General features: G+C 40.0%; 1 protein-coding gene across 1 annotated transcript; it reads left to right on the top strand.

Annotated features, from left to right (window-relative positions):
• The first annotated feature begins 1,677 nt into the window (after positions 1 to 1,677).
• Positions 1,678 to 16,423, top strand: KRT40 (keratin 40). Its single transcript, XM_027626413.2, has 8 exons — positions 1,678 to 1,804; positions 10,634 to 11,081; positions 11,799 to 11,881; positions 12,138 to 12,294; positions 13,694 to 13,855; positions 13,934 to 14,059; positions 15,377 to 15,597; positions 16,117 to 16,423. Exons 2-8 carry the CDS (start codon positions 10,635 to 10,637, stop codon positions 16,214 to 16,216), a joined length of 1,296 nt encoding a protein of 431 aa, XP_027482214.1. The 5' UTR covers positions 1,678 to 1,804; position 10,634; the 3' UTR covers positions 16,217 to 16,423.
• The last annotated feature ends 11,108 nt before the right edge of the window (positions 16,424 to 27,531 follow it).

Raw genomic sequence — 27,531 nt, 5'->3', positions numbered from 1 at the left:
TCTCAGTACCTCTGGCATTCAACTGATGTTCCAGAAGGACACACCAAAAGAGGAAAAATCACAACCTTGAGTAAAGAACACACCAAATTATACTTGCTCTAGGAAAGTCTAAAACCAAGTCTGAGAGAATCAAGAGAATCTTCCAGTGATTTAACTTCTTGTCAGAACAAAACTCAACACGCTGCACTCTATAACATATCAAGACTTCCTAAAATACATCATCCAGAATCAACAACATATACTTAAAAATTGCCAGACAAGGGTGCCTAGGTGTCTCAGTCGGTTAAGCAACTGACTCTTGGTTTTGGCTTGGTTGTGGTCTCAGGTTGTGGGCTCCACACTCAGTGGGGTGTCTGCTTCCTCTCCCTCTTCCCCTCCCCCAACTCACAGGCATGCTCACTCTAATAACTCTAAAAAAAAAAAAAAAAACCAAAAAAACCCCACAAAATTTGCCAGACATATGAAGCAGGAAAATGTCATCCATAATAAAGAAAAAAAATCAGCCAATAAAAACAGGTCCATAGACACACAGATATTAGAATTAACAGACAAGAATTTTATAACAATTACTATAAAAGTTATTGTAAGTATTTTCTTGGACTTAGGGAAAGATGAACGCAATGTGAAAGGAAAACAGTGAACAAGATGAAGAAACTCATCAGAAAAGTGAAATTTTAAACTTTTAACAAATTAGTAACAAGCTAAATTAAATTTAAATTATTTAAATTAAATGAAAAGCAAATAAAAATTATAGAACTAAAGGGTACAATCTGAAATAAAGAATTCAATAGATGGCCTTAAAAGCAGATTGGAAATTGCCAATTAGGAGTGAGTTCAGTGAATTAAGATAACTCAAAATAATCGTAAGATAGATAAAAATTATCAAAACTAAAACAGAGGGGCGCCTGAGTGGCTCAGTCAGTTAAGCGGCTGCTTTCGGCTCAGGTCATGATCCCAGGGTCCTGGGATCGAGCTCCACATCGGGCTCCCTGCTCAGCAGGAAGCCTGCTTCTCCCTCTCCCTCTGTCTGCCGCTCTGCCTACTTGTGCTCTCTCTCTATCTCTGTCAAATAAATAAATAAAAATCTTTAAAAAAAAAAAAAAACTAAAACAGAGAAAGGGATTGAAAAAAATGAATAGAACCTGAGCAGCCTCCTGTGGGACAGCACCAAGTGACCCAACAATTATGAAATAGGAGTTCCAGAATGATAGGAAAGTGGGGCAGAAAATTGGGTAGAAAAGGGCTGAATTTTTTCCCAATTTAATGATATAACTTATTGAACTGCAAGTTGAAGACTCTCAACAAATCCCAAATAGGTAACACAACCAACCTACACACACACACACACACACACCACCTAGCTATACCACAAACGGTTGAATAAAAAAAGATCAATAGCACACCTTAAAAGAAGAGGAGTAAATACACATTAAATAGAGGGCAGCGAAGAGAAAAAGAACGTCTGCCTTGTATTTAGAAAAGAAAAAAAAATGGAGGCCAGAGGACAATCAAATCTCGTTTTAAAGGTCCTGGAAATAATAATAAAAAAATCTATTAACTCAGAGTTTTATAGTTTGTAAAAACCACTTTCAAAATGGAAGGAAAATGAAAACACGTCTAGATAAAGCTAATAAGAAGTGTCCACCTGAAATACCACGTTCGAGTTCTGGTTCACGAGGACGACTGAGCAGCTCCTGAACGCCCCTCCTCCCCCAGAGACGCTGGTCTACGGCTACATTTAGAACCACTTTCTCTTACAGAAACCTAACGGCTGGCTGAGCGACACACCAGGCCACCGAAGCGGGTAGGAGAGGCCCTGGCACAACCTGGCCAACAGCCCCCTTACCCACCCGCCCCCCACCTCTGGGGGTGAGGGGTGACCCGCAACCAGGAGAGAACTCAAAACCCGGAGCCTCTCCCCGAGCAGCTAAGCTCAAACCCCACATCGGGCATCCCAACTTTCAGACACGCACTTGAAAGACAAACCCCCAAAACAACCAGTCCTGAACACCAACGGGGGCTCGAACCCCAAGCCCCACGAGACAGCGATCTGAGAAAGGGCTCTTAAGGGGCTCGCGCTTGGACTCACCGGTGCCGGGCCCAGCTCAAGGCAGCCGAGGTCCCCAGACTTCAAGCGGAGGAGGCGCTTCTGCTTATAGTAAAGCGTGGGTGGCTGAGGGCTGTCACTACTCCACACACACCTCAGGGACAGCACGGACCGAGGCTGCTGGGCGCCACCTTGGCGTTCTCCCGCTCGTGCTCCCCGGCTGCAGGGTTTCCCTAAACCGAGCGTTTATTATACTCAGCTGGTGCCCGGGGTTTTGCAGCCACAGCTGCCTAGCCGATTCGTCTTGATCACCTGGCTCTGGAAGCCAGAGGAGCTTGTGTTCCTGGTCCCATGAGACTGTAATAATCCGTGTCACCCAGGAAGGAGCTCAGGACCCTGTGTGGCACCCCGATTTTTGGGAGTGCTACAAGGGGACACCTATTGTGGCCATTGGAGCTTATGTTCATGTGTCCCAGAGGACTGTAACCAAGGGAGAAAGAGTTCTTACCCAGGAGCTTGGTCTTTCCAAGAGGCCTTTAGCTAATCATCATGGCTGCACCTGAGGGGCAGATTTCCAATTAAACATACAACTGTAATCCTTTCTAGAGACTTCGGCGGTGGGCGCTATCTTCACCTTCACCCTCTGCAGCACTTCAGAGCACCAGTGTCCCCTGAAAGGGAACTTTACATACATCTGGTGCCCTGGTTTTTTTCTGGTGCCCAAGGGACACTCCTTGTTTACTTTGCACTTTGGGGTTCCACAGGACTGTGGCAACTGGGTAGACAGTTCTTGGCAGGCTGCCACCCCAAAAGAACTACATAAATAATGCATTTCCCCCCCACCCCCACCCCCTCCTCTTTCTGTGAAGAAGAGACCTCTTCCTTGTCCCGGAGCTTTGGCCTGCAGGGAGGGCTCCAGACCCAGCACACATTCAGTGTTGAGCTTCTCTCAAGGGACCGTGGACACCATTTTGGCGCTCTCTCTCTGCCTTGCTCCAGCTCGGTGGTATAACCCAGAAAAGGGCTTATACACTCATCTTGAGTTTTTGTGACCGCTGCTCAGAGGACACCTCCAGATCACCTGGCTTTGCTGGCCAGTGGGACTTATGCTTACGGTCCCACAGTATATATTTGCATACTTTAAAAAGCTAATGCCTAAGAGTCTGGTTCCCAGTCACCCTGAGTCTAGATGCTGACTAAGATCCTCCCCTTTGGGGCACTGACAGGTCTTGGGACAGCCTTAACTGCTGGGAGCTATTAAAAATATAACAGGCTACTTGGACAAGCACAGGGGTTTGAAACACAATCAAGAGCCACAGCAGAGCTGAACAACAAGGTTTATCCCTACGTAAGGTCACTCCTTCAAGACTGGGAGAGGTGGTTCTTTCATCTCCTGCATAGAAACCAATACCGACAGTCAAGCAAGATGAAGAAACAGAGGAATATCTTCCAAATGAAAGAATAAGATAAAAATAAAATGAATTAAAGACTGGAACGTAAGACCTGAAACCATAAAACTCCTAGAAGAAAACATAAGCAGTAAGCTCCTGGATATAGGTCTTGACTATGATTTTTTAAATTTGATCCCCAAAGCAAAAGCAACAAAAGCAAACAAGTGGTACTACATCAAACTAAAAAGCTTCTGCACAGCAAAAGAAATCATCAACACAATGAAAAGGCAACCTATTGAATGGGAGAAAATATTTACAAATCATATATCTGATAAAGCACAAATGTCCAAAATATATAAAGAACTCATATAGCTCCATACCAAAAACACAATCCAATTTAAAAATGGGCAGAAGTTTTGAATAGACATTTTTCCAAAGAAGACATACAAATGGCCAATAGGTACATGAAAAGATGTTTACATCATTAATCGTCAGGGAAATGCAAATCAGTACCACAATGAGATACCATCTCATCATTCAGAATGGCTAGTATCAAAACAATAAGAAATAAGTGGTGGCAAGATGTGGAGAAAAGGGAACCCTTGTGCACTGTTAGTGGGAGTATAAATTGGTGCAGACACTATGGAAAAGAGTATGGAGGTTCCTCAAAAATTAAAAATAGAACTACGATATGATCCAGAAATTCCTCCTCTGTGTATTTGTCTGAAGAAAATGAAAATACTAACTCAAAAAGATATATGCACTCCCAGGGGCTCCTGGGTGGCTCAGTCAGTTAAGCAACTGCCTTCGGCTCAGGTCATGATCCCAGGGTCCTGGGATTGAGCCCACGTGAGGCTCCCTGCTCAGCAGGGAGCCTGCTTCTCCCTCTTCCTCTGCACCTCTCCTCCCGCTCATGCTCACTCTTTCTCACTCTCTCTCTCTCAAATTAAAATCTTAAAAAAAAAAGATATATGCACTCCCATGTTAATTGCAACATTATTTACAATAGCCAAGATGTAGAAACGACCTATATACATATGTGGAATATTATTCAGCCATAAAAAAGAATGAAATCTTCCCATTGAAATAACATGGATAGACCTTGAGAGCATTATGCTAAGTAAAATAAGTCAGATGGAGAAAGATAAATGCCGTATGATCTCTCATATGTGGCATCAAAAACAAACAAACAAACAAATAAAACCAATTTGATAGTTATGGAGAACAGATTGGTTGCCAGAGGCAGGGAAGTGGGGAGTAGAAGAAATGGGTGAACTGTTTTGTTTCTTTAGTTTAAATAAACTGAATTTTAAAAATAAATAAATCACTTTTTAATATAACAGAAATAACTAAATAAATACATCTTGAAGTTTATAATCCAGAATAAAAATTATAATCAACAAAGACAATATCATATCTTCTAATAAAAAAGCATATATTTTTGTCATGATCTGACAGTAGAAAAGCCATCAATAAACTTTACCAATACCATTTTTTCAATTGTCTTAGCCCATAATCAGCATGATGCTAACACAGTTAAATATTATCTACAGTAATCCTTAAATGCTTTAAATTTCGTTTTAATTCAGAAGAATAATATTCTGTTATAAAGAGATGGGAGTTGAAGAAAAACAACTAAGACAAAGTACTTCCAGAAAAAACTTTCATTTATGCTATAGCATGTAATAACCACTTTAGAAAGTTTTCTTTTAATTTTTACTTTTTGATAATCTTAAGCAAAATAATGATGTTCTTGGCACTTTATTTTGTAGCTCCTGTGCATTTACCCTAATGGTATTTTCATCCACTGAAATTGATTGGCTTGGATTATAAAATGTTTTCTCTATGATGTGGGAAACACTGAAGGAAGTCCTTTTGGTTTAAAATAGTAACTTTACCAGATGGAATCTCAGACCACAGGAAGCATTAAAGAACACTGGAAATGGTAAATTTAGAGGGATAATAGAGAATGTGTTGCCAAGGGGCATATACTTTCTCCTGGATAAACAAACCAAGAAAAATAGGCAAAAGACTTGAATAGTTGCTTCACAGAAAAAGATATCGAAATGGCTAATAAAGGCATGAAATTTGCTCAACATCAGTCATCAGAGAGATGTAAATTAAACCATGAGAGAACACTTCACACTGACTAAAATATTTATAATTAAAATATCTGACAACACCAAATGTTGGTGAAGTTATAGAGGAATTAAACCTCTCCTACATTATTGGTAAGAGTATAAAAGGGTATAATCACTTTGGAAAAAGGTCTGATGGTTTCTTATAAAAAGAAACATATACCTACTGTATGACACAACTTCCTACTCCTAAATATTTACCAGAAAGAAATGAAATACATATCCATAAAAATATCTGTACAAGAATATCTATGGGAGTTTTATTCATTAACAGCCCCAAATAAGAAATACTCCAAACGTTCATCCAAAGGAGAATTGACATATTGTAGCATATTCATACAACGAAATACTCCTCAGCAACTTTGTGGGTTTTTTGTGGGGTTTTTTTTTTTTTTTTTTTGAAAGAAGGAAAGAAAAAAAGAGAGAATGGAAGGAAGGAACGGAAGGAGGAGGGAGGGACGGAGGAGGAAGGAAGGAAGGAAGGAAGGAAGGAAGGAAGGAAGGAAGGAAGGAAGGAAGGAAAGAAGGGGAGGGAAGGAAGGGGGAAGGGAGGGAGGAAGGAATCAAGCAAGCAAAGGAAGGAAGGAGGGAGGGAGGGAAGGAAGGAAATACTGTACTGCTGGTATAAGGGACAACATGGATGAAATAAAAACTATGACATTGAGCCAAAGAAATCAAATTAAAAAGTATGCACACTCTGTGATTTGTTAAACTCAGAAAGACAGAATACCAATCTCTGGTAGCCAGAAATCAGAGGAGTTTTTACCTTTGGGAGGTAGTGAAAAAGGACACATGGGAACATTCTGGTGTCGTGGAGATGTAGATATCTTGACTGGGGTGAAGGTTACATAGGTATATGCATTTGTCAAAACTGCATTTCAATATATGTAAATTTCATCTCAACTTAAAAATTTTGGAAGAAAAAAAGAATATGTATTTGGCAATTAGGGAGTTAATGGGGACCAAGATTGATCAGCTAGAGACTGTACATTGGCATTAAATTTTACTATTTATAAAGTGAAAGATATCCATATTGTTTATGCCTTGACAACTCGATGTAGAAGTGACAGGTTATTATTTTTCCCCGCAGCGAGTACTAACTAAGTCCCAAAGGAGTTGCATGACTAGATGAAGACAATGCAGCTAGTTAGTAACAGCACTGGAATGAGAATGTAGACATGACCAGGAGGACATTGCTCTTTGTCCTCTGCCAGTCTTCCTTGTCCTGCACCATTCAGTTTCTTTCATAAGCAATTATGTGTCAAAACAGAAACCTCTACTGAGCCAAGTGGTTATATTTTTAGCAAACATTTATTAAGGGCCTATTATATTATGTCCCAAGTGCTGAGGATAAGCCAAATAAGGTATGCCAGTCTTAAAAGAGACATTTTCCAAAAAGGAAAAAGACCAGTAAACATAAAAATACTGAGAATATTAAGACATGTGACAATTGCTATAGTGGAGGTGTGTGCAGAGTGCAATGGGAAACACCTCCATCACAACGTGGGGCAGTTGAATGCCATTTCAGCTGTCTTAACAGGTGGGTTCATCTGGGGTGGCAGGAGAGCAGCGGACCAAGGAAACACCACCTACAAAGCTTGAAGGATGGCTGTAGTCTGGGGTTTGTGAGACAAAGTATCAGGCAATTAGCCTAGAAGGGTAAATTGGCACCAGATTGGAAAAGGTCATTTGCCAAGCCAGGAAGTTCAGATTTTTTTAGGTGGAAAGTGGCAAAAAATAGATTTGTATTTTACTAAAGTGAGTCCAGCAGCAGTAAGTGGATATTCTGAGGTACGGACACATTACAAGAAGAAACAATGATGTCATTTTATCATGACCTTTAACGGTATCTATTTATTTTCTCTATTCCCGATGTTCCCTTCTTTTGAGGATGATCTGCCATAAAAAGGAATTCTGGGCAATTTCAATATTCTTTTTTGTTGTTGTTTTGTTTTTGTTTTTTAAGTAGGCTCCACACCCAGCATGGAGCCCAACAGGGCCTTGAACTCAAGACCCTGAGATCAAGACCTGAGCCAAGAACAAGGGCCAGACACTTAACCAACTGAGCCACCCAGGCACCCCAGCAATTTCAATATTCTAAGACGGGAACTAAAGCTATCGATGGTCATACAACACTACCTAATTAATCAAGCCCAAAATAAAATAGTCCTGTGTCTTGGTGCTCTCACTGCTTTTCTCTCTCTCTCCTCTCATTCTTTCCATATATCAACATTTTACAAAAAGAATTAGCTCAAGATACAAGGAAATATTTCTTATTTTTACCTGCAGTTACTTTAAAATAATGACATATTGCTGCATTTTAATTAATTGGAACCTATGATAGACAACCAAGACATGGATTCTCTTCAAAGAAATTCTTCCTTTGATTCATTAGGTTACTGTGGAAATTAGAATTTTCTCCAGAGATTTGTAATTTCCGATTTTCAAATATGTTTTTGAATCCTTGAACTCATGTCCTCTCCAAAACAGTATCAATATAGCATCAGCACTCCAAGAACGTGAAATGGACAGAAGACAAGAACAGACATTTCTCCTAAGAAGACATACAAATGGCCAACAGACACATGAAAAAATGTTCAAGATCACTTGCATCAGGGAAATACAAATCAAAACCTCAATGAGATAGGACCTCACACCAGTCAGAATGGCTAAAATTAACAACTCAGAAAACAACAGATGTTGGTGAGGATATGGAGAAAGGGGGATCCTCTTACACTGTTGGTGGGAATGCAAGCTGGTGCAGCCACTCTGGAAAAGATGTGGTGTATATATTCAATGGAATATTACTCAGCCATCAAAAAACTTGCCATTTGCAACAACGTGAATGGAACTACAGTGTATTGTGCTAAGTGAAGTAAGTCAGTCAGAGAAAGACAAATACTATATGATTTCATTCGTATGTGGAATTTAAGAAACAAAACAGATGAACATAGGAGAACAGAAGGAAAAATAAAATAAGATAAAGAAAGAGAGGGAGGCAAATCATAAGAGACTCTTAAAGATAGGGAACAAACTAAGGGTTGCTGGAGGGGAGGTGGGGGGGGATGGGGTAACTGGGTGATGGGCATTAAGGAGGGCACGTGATGTAATTAGCCCTGGGTGTTATATGCAACTGATGAATCACTAAATTCTACTCCTGAATCTAACACTACACCATGTGTGAACTAACTTGAATTTAAATAAAATATTGAAAGGAAAAAAAAAAGAGCATTTAGCATTAAGTGTTGAATTATAAAGAGAGTCACTAAAATCAAACCCAACTCCACTTAATGAATAATAAATCCTAAGAGTCTACAACCATACCACCCTGAAAGTGTCCAATCCTTTCTAATCTTGGAATCTAAGCAGAGTCAGGCCTAGTTATTACTTGGATGGGAGAGTAGGAAATACTAAGAGGCTATTTGCATCCACCTATTCAAGATCTTTTGGTTTGTTTTTGGTTTTGGTTTTTCCATTATCAGCTACCTAGGAAGAAGTGTTCAGAGTTAGAAAAAAAATTAAGTTTTTTTTCTGGATCATGAAAATTTTGACTTTGTCAGCATAGTGTTTTCTTTCCAAAACTTAAAGATTCTGGAGGCAATCTTCTTTGCCCACCTTTGAAAATGAAATAAATACCACAATTATGCCAAGCAAAGTGAAAGAGATTATGCTACAAATGGAGATGAAATTCAAGACAGAATCCAAAAAAGTTATCTCAAATCCCTATCCATTCAGTATTGCACCAGGGATTTCAGCCAATGGAACTGCTGGTCTGAAACTCACATTATAAAATTTTATTCCCCAGTCCCAGTGTTTCAAATGTTTATGAAATTGTGGCCTTAAAAAATAAGTAAATAAGAGAAAACAGATTCCATCTCAGAAAAGAAGATTTCTGTAGCTTCTTTGCCCCTATTCTGAAGTGTAACCCATGAGGGTTTAGTTTCCCAAGAGACTAAAAGACTGTAACTTAGGAATTGTATTTCACTCAGGGCGCCTGGGTGGCTCAGTCGTTAAGCGTCTGCCTTCAGCTCAGGTCATGATCCCAGGGTCCTGGGATCGAACCCCACGTCGGGCTCCCTGCTCAGCAGGGGAGTCGGCTTCTCACTCTCCTCTCTCCTCCCTGCATGCACTCTCTCTCTGTCTCAAAAAAATAAATAAAATCTTTAAAAAATTGTATTTCACTCTTATTATTATTACAGGTGAAAAATAGTATCCCCAGCCTTAGTACCCTTAATCTAAAAATGAGGCATAGGAAATGTGGAGAAAGCAAGTTTCAGGAGATCGAAGATCACAGCTCCAGATCTTGATAAACAATTTGTATTTTGGCCTGGAGGGTACAAATTATGCCCATCAGTTATATAAAATGACTTTTCAATTTGCACACAGGTAGACATGGTTCATACACACACACACACACACACACACACACACACACACACACACACACACACACGCCCATACACACACACTTTAAACCCAGTATACACCTCACTCCTCTACCACATGAGCACAGCAAGACCATAAAAAGCATTGCAAAGATTGCTAACTACATGGAACATTTTTATGATGGTGGCACAAACAAATAAATGGCATTTAATGAGATGTAATATGAATTTTAAAAGGATATATAAACCATTTCCAATACATAGGAGCAAAATCTGTGGGAATATTATTTTCATTATTTGTAGTCAGTTGTATCTGTAACTACTGAGTGGCCAAATTTTCTCTGCCTTTTCCGTATTCTACCAAAAAAAGATAATGCTTCCTATGAAGATTTTCTGAACCAAGCATTTTATCCTACTGGCACATGGAAATAGGCCCTTCCTTAGTAACCTGAAGTTATGCCTCTTTTATGAGGCATAAAACTCTTCTCAGCAAACAAACAACACTAATAAATGTTCATATGAAAACTGGCACCAACAATGATAAGCAGAACATCCGGTACATTCTGTAAATACCCATTTTGCGGGCTGTATAAAAGTCTCAGGAGGGAAAGAGACTTTGGGAGCCAGTCAGCTGGAGTTTTGCAACTCGTCTTTGTTCTCCGCTTCTAACAGGATGACTTCTGAGTGTTCCCCCACGTGCTGCTCTTCTGAATCCTGTGCCAGGGCTTCTGAATGTGCCTTTGCTCCAACCTGCTCCATGGAAACCACTTGCCTCCCCAGCACCCCTGCTACATCCAGACGCCAGACTCCTAGCTTCCTACCCAGGTCTCGCTTGCCAGCTGGTTGCCTCACACCATGCTACTTTGCTGGGAGTTGTAATACTCCGTGCTTGGTGGGGAACTGTGCTTGGTGTGAGGATGGGGTGTTCAACAGCAATGAGAAGGAGACGATGCAGTTCCTGAATGGCAGACTCGCCAGCTATCTGGAGAAGGTGCATGGCCTGGAGGAGATGAATGCAGAGCTGGAATGCAGGATCCGAGAACAATGTGAAGAGGCTATCCCACTGGTGTGCCCCGATTATCAGCGTTACTTCGACACCATCGAAGAGCTCCAGAAAAAGGTCTGGTGTTTCACTGCCCTGATGCTCCACCCTCCCAATCTGTGATTTGCTTTATCTTTATACAAAAAAAAAAAAAAAAAGGCTGTTCTATGGAAGTCCCCCAGGGAAAGGGGTCTTCCAAGAGGTAGTGTGATGTAGAGCAACAGGTGGTGGGCTGAGAGTCAGCAAACATCAGTATTACCTGCCGGGCTGCCAGTAATCATTGAGTGGCCAAAATAAACTCACTCACATCTAGACTATCATCCAGAGTATGAGAAAAAACTGCATTACACCTAAAGTTTTTGCTGTATGTAACGCTGGACATTTATATTTCCATCTTTAACACAGATATTGATATTTCATCTTTTTAATCATGTAATGTCACCCTAGTAATCGTTTTCTTTTCTTACTGATGAATTTTTATCATCATGGATGGGGACAGAGTCATAATACAAACTACCTATGGAGAAAAATCCGAGTTCAACTGCCAAGGAATATTGCAAAATGCCTTAGGCCACTGAAAAACGAACGCTTTTTTTTCTATATTTCTTTTATAAATTGGTCCTGCTTTTTTCTTCACTGAAGCGACATGGTTAATAAGAAAAATAGGCTGAACGCTATTTTATACTTTCTTATAAACACTTTTAAAAGATAAATAATGGCATAGTTATTAAATAAATAGATATTTAGGTTTCTTTCAAAGAGCCCTCTATTACATATAACTAACTTACTCACCAGATCTTGTGCACGAAGGCAGAGAATTCTAGACTTGCCGTTCAGCTTGACAACTGCAGACTGGCTGCCGATGACTTTAGGTCAAAGTAAGTTAAATTTGAATTTGAAAATAATTAATGGTTGCCTCTCTCTCTCTCTCTGTCTCTCTCACACACGTGTGTGTGCACATACCACAAATATTCTCTATATAAGATTTATTTTAAGCTAAGAATGCTCCCAAAGCTCACATTTATTATTTGGGATATGGCTTCCCTGAGTCCTTGTGTCACTCACCAGCATGCCCAGCACTGTGCACAGTGTCTAGCAAAGTAAGCACAGTCTGCATCTCTTTTGCTGTGAAAGGTACGAATCGGAACTGTCTCTTCGCCAGCTGGTAGAGACAGACATTGGCGGCCTGCGTGGGATCCTGCGTGAGCTGACTCTGTGCAAAGCTGATCTGGAGGCCCATGTGGAATCTCTGAAGGAAGATCTCCTTTGCCTTAAGAAAAACCACCAAGAGGTGAGGAAAGTGGTAAAATTGCTGAACGAATGTAGAAGTGACAAAGTCAAACTGATAGATTTCGTGTTGTGTATATAAATTGAACTGGGCGGATATTGCTAAAGCTGGAACGAAATTACTCAAGGCACTGAGTAATTTCACCTCAACAAAAATCCTGTAGGATTTTTGTGCCCTTAGTGCCCACCGTTCTTGGTCACACCGCTTCAAAGAATGAAGAAGTAAACCAGACTAAGAGTGGTGGGCAGCAAAGCAAAGTTTATTGAGTGATAGTATAAAGCTCCCAGAGTGGGAGGGGACCTGAGAGGGGTGGCCGTTTTGGTGTTCAAATCTAGCGGTTTTTATAAGCTCTTTCGAGGAACTGTCTTGAGCATCCTGAGTGTGGGTCACCTGTGGATTGGCTGTTAAGGTGTGCCAACCAGGGCTTTGATCATGCACCTGTCTACCTATAGGGTTATTGTTCACACGTTGCTGGTCTTTGGGGCTGACATCTGGAGACTAACTGCCTCAACTTGTGATAGTGACCAATGTTTTATGGTTAATTGTTATGTTTCGGGATGTTTTGCAAAAGTCACTCCTGCAGAGGCTGCTAGATGGGATGCTATTGTGGCCTAGTCTATGCTATAAAACAGGATGCTAGTGTAGTTTTGTCTTAGCTGTCCCAGCTCCCTGTTTTCTTATTAGGGACCCTGGCCAAGCGTCCAATTAACCTCTAACAGCACTAATGTTGTTCAGCTTGATCACTCTGGCATAGCTTTGGATGTACATGTGAAATGGGCCCCGGCCAGTATCACATGAAAGAACCAAACTGTTCACCTGCCATTGCTTTTGTGAAGGAGGTAACTTTACAAATGGCCTTCCTTAGAGGCATTATGCCACATGTAACTCTAATTCATAAGGTATGAAAATCAGGCTGACAAACACAGAGTGTGAAGGCCATTTCAGAAAGGCGATAACATCTTATGCAATATTTGGACCAGTATTTTAAAATATTCTACATCTATAAACTTTTTAAAATCATAAAATATGAGGATATGATTATCTCATGTTGATGAAGCTACAAAGTGAGTAGTTAAATGATGTAACAGTATATTTTCCCTTTGAGCACGTGTTGATCATAATAGCATTTACTGAGATCTTCCTATGTGCCAAGGACTTTCATAAGTGCTTTATATGAACATTAACTCGTATCTCTCACAATAACTCTCTGGGGAAGGCAAAATTATTATACCCATTTTGCAGATGCAGAAACTGAATGATGAAAAAAGATTCAACCTAAGCAATCTGAATCTAAATCCCACACTTTTACTCACTTCTCCGGAAATGGGATGCCCTTGGGATGTCAAAGTAGATTTTTTTCCCCACCCTTCCGTGACTTTCTTTACTCCATTCCCTCTTCCAGGAGGTCAACTTGCTTCATGGACAGCTGGGTGACCGACTCAGTGTGGAGCTGGACACTGCCCCCACCATCGACCTCAACAGGGTCCTGGATGAGATGCGTTGTCAGTATGAAACAGTGCTCGCCAACAACCGCAGAGACGTGGAAGAATGGTTCGCTGTTCAGGTCAGCACCCAGAGCAAGAAATGACAGGCTTCCAGGCTTCTGCCTTCTTTGCATTCTCTAATCATACCTGTGTTTCAGACCGAGGAGCTGAATCAGCAGCAGTTGTGCAGCGCGAAGCAGCTGCAGGGCTGCCAGACAGAGATCCTGGAACTGAAACGCACAGCCAATGCTCTGGAAATTGAGCTCCAAGCACAGCAAAGCCTGGTATGGAAGGAAAGACAGCTCTGTTTTTCTCACTGAAGAATCAGACCCTGAGATGCTAACCCCTCTTCCGTAACCCCAAGGAGAGACCCACAGTTCACATGGCAGAAAGTCTGAATTTCTGATTTGCAACGATTATATTTCCTTGCCTTTCCCAAATACTGCTGTTTACCTAACTAGAAGCAGAAGTGATAGGTCAACAGCTTGTACTGCCCCAACGGGATGCCCTGACCTTCCCTCCTGGGCTTGAGCACGATCCTGCAGCACCTTCCAGAGACAGAGGGAGAGAGAGAGAGAGCAGGAGAGCAGGAGCAGAATGAGAGCGGAACCTCTGAGCCAAAGGCACTCAAGCATTCTGGTGGGTTTTAACTCTCTTTGGATTCAGGCCAATTTCCCAAGCTCATCATCATATAAAAGAATGGTATTCAAACTTTGCATTCTACCATTACCCTAAACTTTCCCAGGATCCACACCTCAACCGGACCCCTCATTGCACCCCACTCCACCAAGCAACAAGAATACCATGCATTGGGGGGTGCCTGGCTGGCTCAATCAGAGGTGCACGTGACTCTTGATCTCGGGGTCATGAGTTCAAGCCCTACATTGGGCGTAAAGATTACTTAAAATAAATAAACAACTTAAGAAAAAAAGAATACCATGCTTTGAAGATCATCCTAGCCAGTTTCAGTCGAACACCACTGTCTGTGCCACGTTAGGGCCTATAGAGACTATGTGGGTGAATAATAGCTGCACTTTCATCTTGTGAGAGCCTTAAAAGCCTCACAATAACTTTATGGGGTAAATCCCTTTATTAACCCCATTATACAGATGAGGAAGACTGAGATTCAGATTAAGTAGCAGGGGTCATGCAGTTTTTAAGAGGCAAAAGTGGAAGCTGGATCCAGCTGGTTCAATCCCAGAGCCTCTTTTCTACACAGCTCCTCCCTGCCTCAAGCCCATTCTCAGTTTCTCCTCTCAAATGCTGTTGATCCTCCTTAAGCTACACCAGTATGTTGCAGGTTGCAGTGGGCATAGTGATGGTAGTAATAACTAACCCTTATACAGCTTTTAAAATTTTTTCCAGGCACTGTTCAAAGTGCCTTACACATATGAATTCCTTTAATCCTCACAACCATCCTATGAGTTAGGTACTTTGCATTGCCCATTTTTTATAGAATAAAACAGAGGCTCAGAGAAGCTAAGTCATTTTCTCAAAGTCACATGGCAGCACTAGGGTAGAGCCAGGATTTGAAAACAGGCACTCTGGCCCCACGGACTATGAGACACAGCCCTTCTGAATACACTCTTTTCCTTCTGCAGACAGAAGCTCTGGAATGCACCGTGGCAGAGACGGAGGCCCAGTACAGCTCCCAGCTGGCCCAGATGCAGTGCCTGATTGATCATGTGGAGGCCCAGCTGGCTGAGATCAGGTGTGACCTGGAGCGGCAGAACCAGGAGTGCGAGCTGCTGCTCGACACAAAAGCCCGGCTGGAGTGTGAGATCAACACGTACCGGGGTCTCCTTGAGAGTGAGGACAGCAGGCAAGCTCCACACGATTATTCTCAAAATCCCCCAAGTCACAAAGAGGCTCATGCAGGAGAATCCTGCTTCCTCAAGATCTGCCCGAGGTGAAACATCCCTAATGCATTAAAGAATCTCCTTACAAGAGTAAAAAACAAACAAAAACGGCTGAGGCTAATCACATGACAGTAGAAGTGTTTAAAAGTATTCTAAGTTCTAAAGCAGATCAAGAATCGTATGTAAGATTCCATGCTGGGGGGTCTCCCTTTGTTCCTGCCTTCCGCCAAAGGGAAGTCAGGAACATGCATAAGACGACATTTGCAAAGTGAAGTAAACACATAAAACTGTATTCAGCTAGCACGGCTGCCATGCGCATGAAGTGGCAATGCTGGGTGCAGGCCTGAAATAGGCTAAAGTCAAATGTTACTCGGCAAAGAGTGTGCAGAACATCATCTGCAGGGCAAATTTTGGCATGACCTTTCTTGAGTTGAAATTTTATCTCGCTTTCCCTTGTTAAGCTTAGTTCAAAATTTCCACAGGCTTCCCTGTAACCCGTGTCCTGCCGTAAGCACATCAAGCAACACTTGTGAGCCATGCTCGGCGTATGTGATTTGCACAGTCGAAAACTGCTGTACATGAATCCTAACCCCCCTGCGCAGCAGATGGAGGAATCAAAGCCACAGTGTCCTGGAAAGGAGATGTGGCTTCAATCACAGACATCCAAGCCTGAAAGTCAAGAAGGCGTTTCTATCCTAAAATTGACCTCTAAACATCCTCACTCTATTTCTGCTTTATCATTTCCTCTCCTGCCTGCTTATTTGTGATATTCTAGGAGTCTATAAAACTTTCTTGCTAATCTCCAAATAAAATGTGTTTCATTCCTTTAGCATGGTAAATACAGCTTTGTGACTTATAACTGTGGATATAATATCATGTGATGTCAAGGTAATGGCCTAAACCCATGGTAATAGTTTCCTTTTGCACAAACTGAAGCTGAAAATAATTTTTAACTCCTCAAATACAAATAGATTAACTAATCCATGCAAAATGTCATATATCTTGGAAGACAGTTGTATGTATCTTTCTGAGAGGAAATTTAGGAATATATGTTATTTTATTTGTAATTATAAAAGTACAGGATTCTTTCTTTTTTCAATTTGGCACATGAAAGGGGAAAAAAGTCAGTTACAATTCCACACCCCAAACATCCTTGTCAGTATTTTGGGAGCTTCCAGCTTTCTTTCTTTCTTTTTTAAAGATTTTATTTATTTATTTGACAGACAGTGAGAAAGGGAACACAAGCAGGGGGAGTGGGAGAGGGAGAAGCAGGCTTCCCGCGGAGCAGGGGAGCCCAATGCGGGGCTCGATCCCAGGACCCTGGGATCATGACCTGAGCCAAAGGCAGACGCTCAACAACTGAGCTACCCAGGCGCCCCTAGCTTTCTTTCTTATAAGAGGTTTTTCCATATGGTGGTAATCATATTTACATATGCACATAGTTGAGTAACCTATTTTTTCACTATGTCATGTAAATATTTTCAATCCCAATAAACATATAAGATTGTCTTGTAACCATTATTTTAGTGGCTGCATAAAATACCATAAGGTAGGGACGCCTGGGTGGCTCAGTCAGTTAAGCATCTGCGTTGGCTCAGGTTCTGCACTGGGCTCCTTGCTCAAAAGGGAGCCTGCTCTTCCCTCTGCCTGCCGCTCCCCCTGCTTGTGCTCTCTCTCTCTCTCTCTCTCTCTCTCTCTCTGACAAATAAATAAATAAAATCCTTTAAGAAATTTTTTTAATAAAAATAAATAAATAAAATACCATAAGGTACATTGGTCTGTTATTGGACATTTTGGGGTATAAGAATAATTATTCACACACATTTAAAAAGCAAAACAGAGAACTCCACCTCCAGAAAATGAAATAGATGTATATTTCCTCATTCCTCTTCCTAAGTTTGACTAAAAACCTGAGAAATTACATATAAAACAAATATAAGCTGACTCTGAAAGGTTGAAGAAGCCAAACCAACTAGAATCATATCCAAGGAACAGCATGGTGGCAAGTTCCCTAGGTTTTCTTTTGGCCTCATATATCCTGTGTTGGGAGCTGGAGAAACCAACAGCCCATAAACACCAGCAGATGCAAACAGAAAAAAAAAATCTCCACGAAGAGGATAGTCAAGGGACATGAAGGGAGGTAAGGTTTCTATATTCACCTGCAGTGATGTCAACACCAATAGAGCATGATAAGGTATATATGTGTGTGTATATATATAATGTAATACCTTAAGCAACTACTTAAAAAACTATGCAAAAAAATACACTTAAAACACTATATATAAATCAAAGTGGAATTCTAAAATATATTCAAGGAATCCACTGGAAGGCAGGAAAATAGGACAGAGAGATGAGAAAACAGAAGGAATAAACAGAAAACAAAAAATAAAACATAGACTTAAGCCCCACCATATCAATAATTATAGCAAATGGAAACAGTCTCCATACACTAATTAAAGGAGAGAGGTGGCAGAGTGGATAAAAAGAGCATGATTACATGCTCTCAACAAGAAGCTCAGTTCAAATACAATGATACAGGGAGGCTGAAAGTAAAGTATTGAAAAAAAAATACACACTTGTTCATAGCAGCTTTATTTGTAATAGCCAAAAACTGGAAACAACCAAAATGTTCTCAAGATTCAAGGCCATTATGCTGAGTGAAAAAAGGCAATCTTGGGCGCCTGGGTGGCTCAGATGGTTAAGCATCTGCCTTCGGCTCAGGTCATGATCCCAGGGTCCTGGGATCGAGCCCCGCGTCAGGCTCCCTGCTCCTTGGGAGCCTGCTTCTCCCTCTGCCTCTCTCTCTCTCTCTCTCTGTCTCTGTCTCTCATGAATAAATAAATAAATAAATAATCTTTAAAAAAAGGCAATCTTGAAGGGTCATATATTATATGATTGTACTTATATGACATTCTTGAAATGACAAGATTACAGAGATAGAGAACAAATCAGGCATAGCATGATGAATCTTTATGGTGATTGAATAGTTGCATATCTTTTTTTTTTAAGATTTTATTTTTTATTTGCGAGAGAGAGAATGAGAGACAGAGAGCATGAGAGGGAGGAGGGTCAGAGGGAGAAGCAGACTCCCCACTGAGCAGGGAGCCCGATGCGGGACTCGATCCAGGGATTCCAGGATCATGACCTGAGCCGAAGGCAGTTGCCCAACCAACTGAGCCACCCAGGCGCCCCTGAATAGTTGCATATTTTGAGTACTGTGGTGGTTACATGAATCTACATATGTGAAAGAAATATACACATCTACATCGTGTGTGTATTATATACACATTGTATCCATGTCAATATCCTGACTTTACAACTGAACTATATTTGATCAAGGAAGATAAAACCACAGGAGAAAGCTAGGACACATGGGATCTCTCTGCACTATCTTTGCAACTTCCTGCGGATCTGTAATTTTACATATTATATATACATATATGTATATATATAACATTATATATGGATCTATAATTTTCAAAATGCAAATGTTCTTTTTAAAAACATATAGTGGAAAACTAGAGGGAAGTTCTCCTCTTCACTTTTCTATTTTGTGAACACTCAGAAATAAAGCATATAATAATCATCAATCCAGGGTAGGATTAAAGAAAAGTCAAGTTGCAGACCTAAAATTTTAGAAGTGTTTATTAATTTATGTTAGAAGTGTTAATTAATAAAGTGTTAATAACTTTCTTGATTTTAACAATAAAAAGTAGTGAAAATGCTCAAACTAAAATATTTTACAGATGAGTAAACCCAACAAATATTTGTCAAACCCCATTATTCTTCTGGATAATGAAATCAGGAAGAAATCTAATACTGTAGTGTCATCATAAATCTCAGCCACCCGGAGGTTTCCACCGTATCAATCTCTGTCTGCATCCGCCTATTCTCGGCCTTTCCCATGGTTTCTTTTCTGCCTTGGTCAAAACTGTAGGGAAAAAAACCCAAATAAATAAACAGACAAATAAATATATAACATATATTTATTATAGATATTTGTATATAAATATATCTTATATCTTATTTATTATAAATATAAATATATTTGTTTATTTGATAGTTTATATGAATATATAAATAGTATATATTTATTTAATAGTTTCTTCAGCATCTGTAATAATTTCCTATGAGCTATATCCAATTTCCTTTCAGAAAAATACACAACTACCTTCCATGATCTACAACATTTTTGCATGGATTCATTCATCTATTTGTATTTTCTGAGTTAAAAATATTTTCAGTCTGGCTTAATGCAAAATCAAAGTGGAACTGAAGTAGGAAAATATCTTTAAGATAGAATGGCCGCCTTGGGGGCTCTCATGTTACCTGAAGCCTTATCACAATTGCTTTTACAGTTTTGCATATTATTGCACTAAACATTATGTTAAAGACATAGGTTAATTCTAGGGGCACCTGGGTGGCTCAGTCGTTAAGTGTCTGCCTTCGGCTCAGGTCATGATCCGGGGGTCCTGGGATCGAGCCTCGCATCGGACTCCCTGCTCAGCAGGCTTCCTGCTTCTCCCTCTCTCACTCCCCCGGCTTGTGTTCGCTCTCTCGCTGTCTCTCTCTCTCTGTCAAATATATAAATAAAATCTTAAAAAAAAAAAAAGACATAGGTTAATTCTAGATCTGACCTCTTCTTGGGTTGGCCACCCTGTTCCAAATGGTGCTAGGATGGGAGGCCTCAAGCTTTTTTTTTTTTTTTTTACCATATCGCACAGGTACTGGCCAAATGTCCTTTCCTTTCTATCTTCCAACAATGATAAAAACTTCTAAAGTCCTAGCAGCATTAAATATATGTCTACTTTGGAGTAGTGTAATAGATTTATATTTGCATGGCAATAAATACGTTTTTAAATTCAGTTATTGGAAAAGTATAAACCAAAATTATCATGTTACAAATCTGGATCATTATGTACTCTATAGTTAACCAAACAACCCACAACAAATTAATTGCTAATGATGATGATAAATACTCACAAGTGACTGAATTATACACAAAAAGCAAAGATTTCCATCATTGAAAACTCTGACATCCTAAAACAGCACTGAGAAGCCTTCCTCCAAAATGTAGGAATTCCATCCTTTTCCACGTGGACATATGCAGTAGGCATTCCCCTGGGTTGTCAAGCACTGAAATGTCCATGTTACTTTTGGATGAAACAATAAGACCTTCCTCGGTAAAATCTAGTTGGGTCTTAATTTTTAGTTAAGAATATAATATCTTAGACATTGGGGAGGGTATGTGCTACAGTGAGCGCTGTGAATTGTGCAAGACTGTTGAATCACAGATCTGTACTTCTGAAACAAATAATGCAACATATTTTAAGAAAAAAAGAAAAAGAAGATAGCAGGAGAGGAAGAATGAAGGGGAGTAAGTCAGAGGGGGAGACGAACCAGGAGAGATGATGGACTCTGAAAAACAAACTGAGGGTTCTAGAGGGGAGGAGGGTAGGGGGATGGGTTAGCCTGGTGATGGGTATTAAAGAGGGCACATTCTGCGTGGAGCACTGGGTGTTATGAACAAACAATGAATCATGGAACACTACACCAAAACAAATGATGTAATATATGGTGATTAACATAACAATAAAAAATTTTTAAAAAAAGAATATAATATCTTTGTAGCTTTAATAATGCACTAAACAAGATACCAGTAATTTTAGCACTTAGTGTTGCATGAAAATTATAATCTAAAATATAATGCATCACTCATCTATAAGAACCAGCAAAAAAGCCTTGCATTCTAGGTTCTATGTATAGCCCACACCATAAAACAATGACCTCAAAATTTGCCTGCTCTAAATGCAAGAAGCATTCATGACTCAAGGACTCAGGCTCCTCATAGTGTATATTCGGTATTTACAACTCATGGATTCCTTGCTGGCCCTATGGAAGTGATATTTCCTTCTCAGCTACTGATCTCAGGCTGGACCTAAAGCCAATCCTTCCTCTCTCCTGCACAGCCTCTTTCCCAGAAGCCTCCAGCCAAGACAACGCTGTGAAGGGAACTCCTTTCTATCACTCTCAGACTTGCTCTTCCAGCATCTGGAACATGCTGCCTCCCCAGCCCCTGGGGCAGGGAAAGAGACTGCCTGAGGGTCTTGAGCTAGAGATTAAAGGCCTGGTTACTCCTAAATGCAAGGGGACAAGAAAGAGTCATCTTCCCATGTGCGCCAAAGGAGAAGAGAACCAAATATGGGTGAGTGCTGAATTCTCTCCCAGAGCAGCCTTGAAACACCTAGATGAAGAAAGGTGGAGGAACCCTCAACAGTAAACATGTTCTGGCGCAACAAAGCAAGGAGAGCTTAAAGAATGGCAAGGGATACAGTTTGGCTAGAGTGTAAGCGGTGGGTACAGGAGTCAAGGGATATGAGGTAGAGTCAGCTGGGTCAAGACTGTGGAGTGTCTTAATTGCCAGGCAATCAAGAATTTGCACCTTGCTTTGTAGGAAGCATTTCTGCACTGGAAAATGGTGCTATGTTAAGGCAGATAAAGAAGCTCTTCAAGGTAGACTGTATTGTACAATGTTTACAGGTTAGCCAGATTGCCAAAAGTTAACAACTGAGCTGGTGGTAGCAAATGAAAATGACAGACACCCAATGCTGTCTCAAAAAAAAAAAAAAAATGGTAATGAAAGAAGGAAGAAGGGGTCCCTGGGTGGCCCAGTCAGTTAAGCATCTGCCTTAAGCTCAGGTCATGATCCCAGGGTGCTGGGATCGAGCCCCACATCGGGCTCCTTGCTCAGCAGGGAGCCTGCTTCTCCTCTCCCACTCCGCCCCCCTGCTTGTGTTCCCTCTCTCGCTGTGTCTCTCTGTCAAATAAATAAATAAATAAAATCTTAAAAAAAAAAAAGGAAGGAAGGAAGAAGCTGCCTTCATGGCTGAAGGGCTATACAGTTATCAGTAAGACATATTTTTGGATCAAGTAACAAACATGCTTACAGGGAAAGGAAAATTGATCAGGCAGAACCGAAGATGTGCAAGATGCAAGAAAGGAGGAGTATAATTGATGAAATGTGATACTGAAGAAATCAAAGAGGAATCAGCTCCAGAGCACAAATAAAGCAGTCAGCCATGCAAGGAAGGAAAAACTGCCTGAGACACACAAGAGAAGAAAAGTAATAAGATGGGGAAAAGGGTACAAAAACAAAAATACAAAATAATTATCAAACTCTCTTTCTGATTCTGAAAGTGATACATCCAAGTTGTGGAATGTGTACAAAAACATAAAGAAGAAAATAACATTCATCAATAGTTACAAAATTCAAAGAAGTCCACTCTTAACATTTAGATATCTTTCCTTCTGGTCCTTTTTTATATGTTTTTAAAATTATTACTATTTCAAATGCTGTTATTTTTAGTCAAATTTATCCATTTTTTGTGGTTTCTTGATTTTGAGTCATTGTTATAAAGGCATTTCGCACTCTTATTTTATAAAAGAATTCTCTTATATTTCCTCTTAGCACATCTATGACTTCCATTTTTCACAAGAGAATCTATGATCCATTTGTAATTCAGGTATATGAATAAAGTAGTGAGCATTACTAGAGCGACTTAACTGTATCAAATCTTAAATTTTTATGTTAACCATACTTTATTGGGATTTAATTTTCATATAATAAAATGCATCAATGGAAAGTATGCAGTTCCATGAAATCTGAAAACATACACTGTCATGTAATCATCCAGATCAAGATATAGGCTAGCATATCGAGATGTAAAATATCAACCTTGAGAGTTTCTTCATGCCCCTTCCCAGTCAGCTCACCTCCGTCACAAGGAGACAATCACTATTCTGATATATAATGCCATAGAGGAGTTTTGCCTGTTCTTGAAGTTAATATAAATATAATTGTACTGTTTGTACCCTTTTGTGCCTGAATTCCTCAGGCTGACATAATGTTTTTGAAGTTCTTCCATGTCACCATAAATACCAATAGTTCATTCCTTTTTGTTATTGAGTACCAATCTATTCTATGAACATACCAGTTTGTTGATCCATTGTCCTGCCTGTGAGCAGTTGGGTTGTTTCCAGTTTGGATGCTATTAAGAATAAAAATGCTACAAGCACTTTTATACAAGTCTTTTTTTTTGTATATATATATATATATATATATATATATATACACACACACACACTCAATTCTCTTGGGCACAAAACTAGTCGTGAAACGGCTGGGTCAAAAGGAAGGTCCTTTATAAAATAGTGACTCTTTTCACCCAGCAAATGACTTGCCCTTTCACTTTCTTAGTGGTATATATATATTTTTTTCTTAGTGGTATATTTTAATCAACAAAAGATTTTAACTATGATGAAGTCTAATCCATTGTTTTATGTTTAGTGTTGTCCGTGTGCTAGAAGTCTTTGCTCAGCACAAATTTATGAAGATATTCTTCCATGTTTCCTTCTAAAAACTCCGTACCTATAACCTTCACATTTAAGTGTTTAATCCATCTTGAATTAATTTTTATATATAGTGTGAGGTAGAGCTCAAGATATAGTCATTTCTTTTATAAGATTATCTAACTGATTGGCAACATATATTGAAAACGCTATCCTAGGAGAGGAAGAATGAAGAGGAGTAAGTCAGAGGGGGAGACGAACCAGGAGAGATGATGGACTCTGAAAAACAAACTGAGGTTTCTGGAGGGGAGGAGGGTGGGGGGATGGGTTAGCCTGGTGATGGGTATTGAGGAGGGCACATTCTGCATGGAGCACTGGGTGTTATGAATAAACAATGAATCATGGAACAGTACACCAAAACAAATTATGTAATATATGGTGATTAACATAACAATAAAAAAATTAAAAAAAAAAGATGAGACCTCCACGCGAAAAAAAAAAAAAAAAAAAAACGCTATCCTGTTCTCATTGACTTACTTTGGAAACTTTGTCAAAAATCAACTGACCACATGTATGTGAGTCTATTTCTAGAATCCATATTCTTTTTCACTGATCTATTTGCCAACCCTAATGCCAATATCACACTGACTATTGTGGCAGTATAATAATAACTTGTACGAATTTATACTCCCACCAGCAAAAACTGAAAGGCTTTATACAATACATTTGTTATCAAACTGTGTTTTTTTTTCAATCTGATAGGTAGAAAGATAAAATTATATCTCAGTGTAGTTTAAATTTACATTCCCTTTTTTAGGAGTGACACAGCATTTTTTCTAAGGCACTTTTTAAAAATTTTTTATTGTTATGTTAATCACCATACATTACATCATTAGTTTTTGATGTAGTGCTCCATGATTCATTATTTGTGCATAACACCGTGCTCCACGCAGAATGTGCCCTCTTTAATACCCATCACCAGGCTAACCCATCCCCCCACCCTCCTCGCCTCTAGAACCCTCAGTTTGTTTTGCAGAGTTCATCCTCTCTCATGGTTCCTCTCCCCCTCCAACTTACTCCACTTCATTCTTCTCCTCCTGCTATCTTCTTCTTTTTCTTTTTTCTTAACCTATATTGCATTATTTATTTCAGAGATACAGATCTGTGATTCAACACTCTTGCACAATTCACAGCGCACAATTCATAGCACATACCCTCCCCAATGTCTATCACCCAGCCACCCCATCCCTCCCACCCCCCACCACTCCAGCAACACTCAGTTTGTTTCCTGAGATTAAGAATTCCTCATATCAGTGAGGTCATATGATACATGTCTTTCTCTGATTGACTTATTTCACTCAGCATAACATCCTCCAGTTCCATCCACGTTGTTGCAAATGGCAAGATCTCATTCCTTTCGATGGCTGCATAATATTGTGTATATATACCACTTCTTCTTTATCCATTCATCTGTCGATGGACATCTTGGCTCTTTCCACAGTTTGGCTATTGTGGACATTGCTGCTATAAACATTGGGGTGCACGTACCCCTTCGGATCCCTACATTTGTATCTTTGTGGTAAATACCCAGTAGTGCAATTACTGGATCGGATGGTAGCTCTATTTTCAATTGTTTGAGGAACCTCCATACTGTTTTCCAGAGCGGTTGCACCAGCTTGCATTCCCACCAACAGTGTAGGAGGGTTCCCCTTTCTCCGCATCCCCGCCAACATCTGTCGTTTCCTACCTTGTTAATTTTAGCCATTCTGACGGGTGTGAGGTGGTATCTCATTGAGGTTTTGATTTGGATTTCCCAATGCCGAGTGATGTTGAGCACTTTTTCATGTGTCTGTTGGCCATTTGGATGTCTTCTTTGGAAAAATGTCTGTTCATGTCGTCCGCCCATTTCTTGATTGGAGTATTTGTTCTTTGGGTGTTGAGTTTGATAAGTTCTTTATAGATTATGGATACTAGCCATTTATCTGATATGTCATTTGCAAATATCTTCTCCCATTCTGTCAGTTGTCTTTTGGTTTTGTGGACTGTTTCTTTTGCTGTGCAAAAGCTTTTTATCTTCATGAAAATTCCAATAGTTCATTTTTGCCCTGGCTTCCCTTGCCTTTGGCAATTTTTCTAGGAAGAAGTTGCTGTGGCTGAGGTCAAAGAGTTGCTACCTGTGGTCTCCTTTAGGATGTTGATGGACTACTGTCTCACGTTTAGGTCTTTCAACCATTTGGAGTCTATTTCTGTGTGTGGTGTAAGTAAATGGTCCAGTTTCATTCTTCTGCATGTGGCTGTCCAGTTTTCCCAACACCATTTGTTGAAGAGACTGTCTTTTTTCCATTGGACATTCTTTCCTGCTTTGTCAAAGATGAGTTGACCATAGAGTTGAGGGTCCATTTCTGGGCTCTTGATACTGTTCCATTGATCTATGTGTCTGTTTTTGTGCCAGTACCATACTATCTTGATGATGACAGAATTGTAATAGAGCTGGAAGTCTGGAATTGTGAAGCCGCCAGTTTTGCTTTTCTTTTTCAAGATTCCTCTGGCTACTCGGGGTCTTTTCTGGTTCCATACAAATTTTAGCATTATTTGTTCCATTTCTTTGAAAAAAGTGGATGGTATTTTGATGGGGATTGCATTGAATGTGTAGATTGCTCTAGGTAGCATTGACATCTTCACAATGTTTGTTCTTCCAATCCATGAGCGTGGAACGTTTTTCCATTTCTTTGTGTCTTCTTCAATTTCTTTCATGAGTATTTTATAGTTTTCTGAGTACAGATCCTTTGCCTCTTTGGTTAAATTTATTCCTAGGTATCTTATGGTTTTGGGTGCAATTGTCAATGGGATCGACTCCTTGATTTGTCTCTCTTCTGTCTTGTTGTTGGTGTATAGGAATGCCACTGATTTCTGTGCATTGATTTTATATCCTGCTACGTTACTGAATTCCTGTATGAGTTCTAGCAGTTTTGGGGTGGAGTCTTTTGGGTATTCCACATAAAGTATCATATCATCTGCAATCAGTGAGAGTTTGACTTCCTCTTTGCCAATTTGGATGCCTTTGATTTCTTTTTGTTGTCTGATTGCTGTGGCTAGGACTTCTAATACTATGTTGAATAGCAGTGTTGATAGTGGACATCCCTGCCGCGTTCCTGACCTTTGGGGAATAGCTCTCAGCTTTTCCCCATTGAGAATGATATTCGCTGTAGGTTTTTCATAGATGGCTTTTATGATATTGAGGTATGTACCCTCTACCCCTATACTCTGAAGAGTTTTGATCAAGAAAGGATGCTGTACTTTGTCAAATGCTTTCTCTGCATCTATTGAGAGGATCATATGATTCTTGTTCTTTCTTTTGTTAAATGTATTGTATCACATTGATTGATTTGCGGATGTTGAACCATCCTTGCAGCCCAGGGATAAATCCCACTTGGTCCTGGTGAATAATCCTTTTAATGTACTGTTGGATCCTATTGGCTAGTATTTTGGTGAGAATTTTTGCATCCGTATTCATCAAGGATATTGCTCTGTAATTCTCCTTTTTGATG

This window comes from Zalophus californianus, chromosome 16, assembly GCF_009762305.2.
Source record: "Zalophus californianus isolate mZalCal1 chromosome 16, mZalCal1.pri.v2, whole genome shotgun sequence".
Lineage (NCBI taxonomy): Eukaryota > Metazoa > Chordata > Mammalia > Carnivora > Otariidae > Zalophus > Zalophus californianus.
Note: the sequence above shows the minus strand (reverse complement) of the source record. Positions and strands in the feature narration are given on the sequence as shown.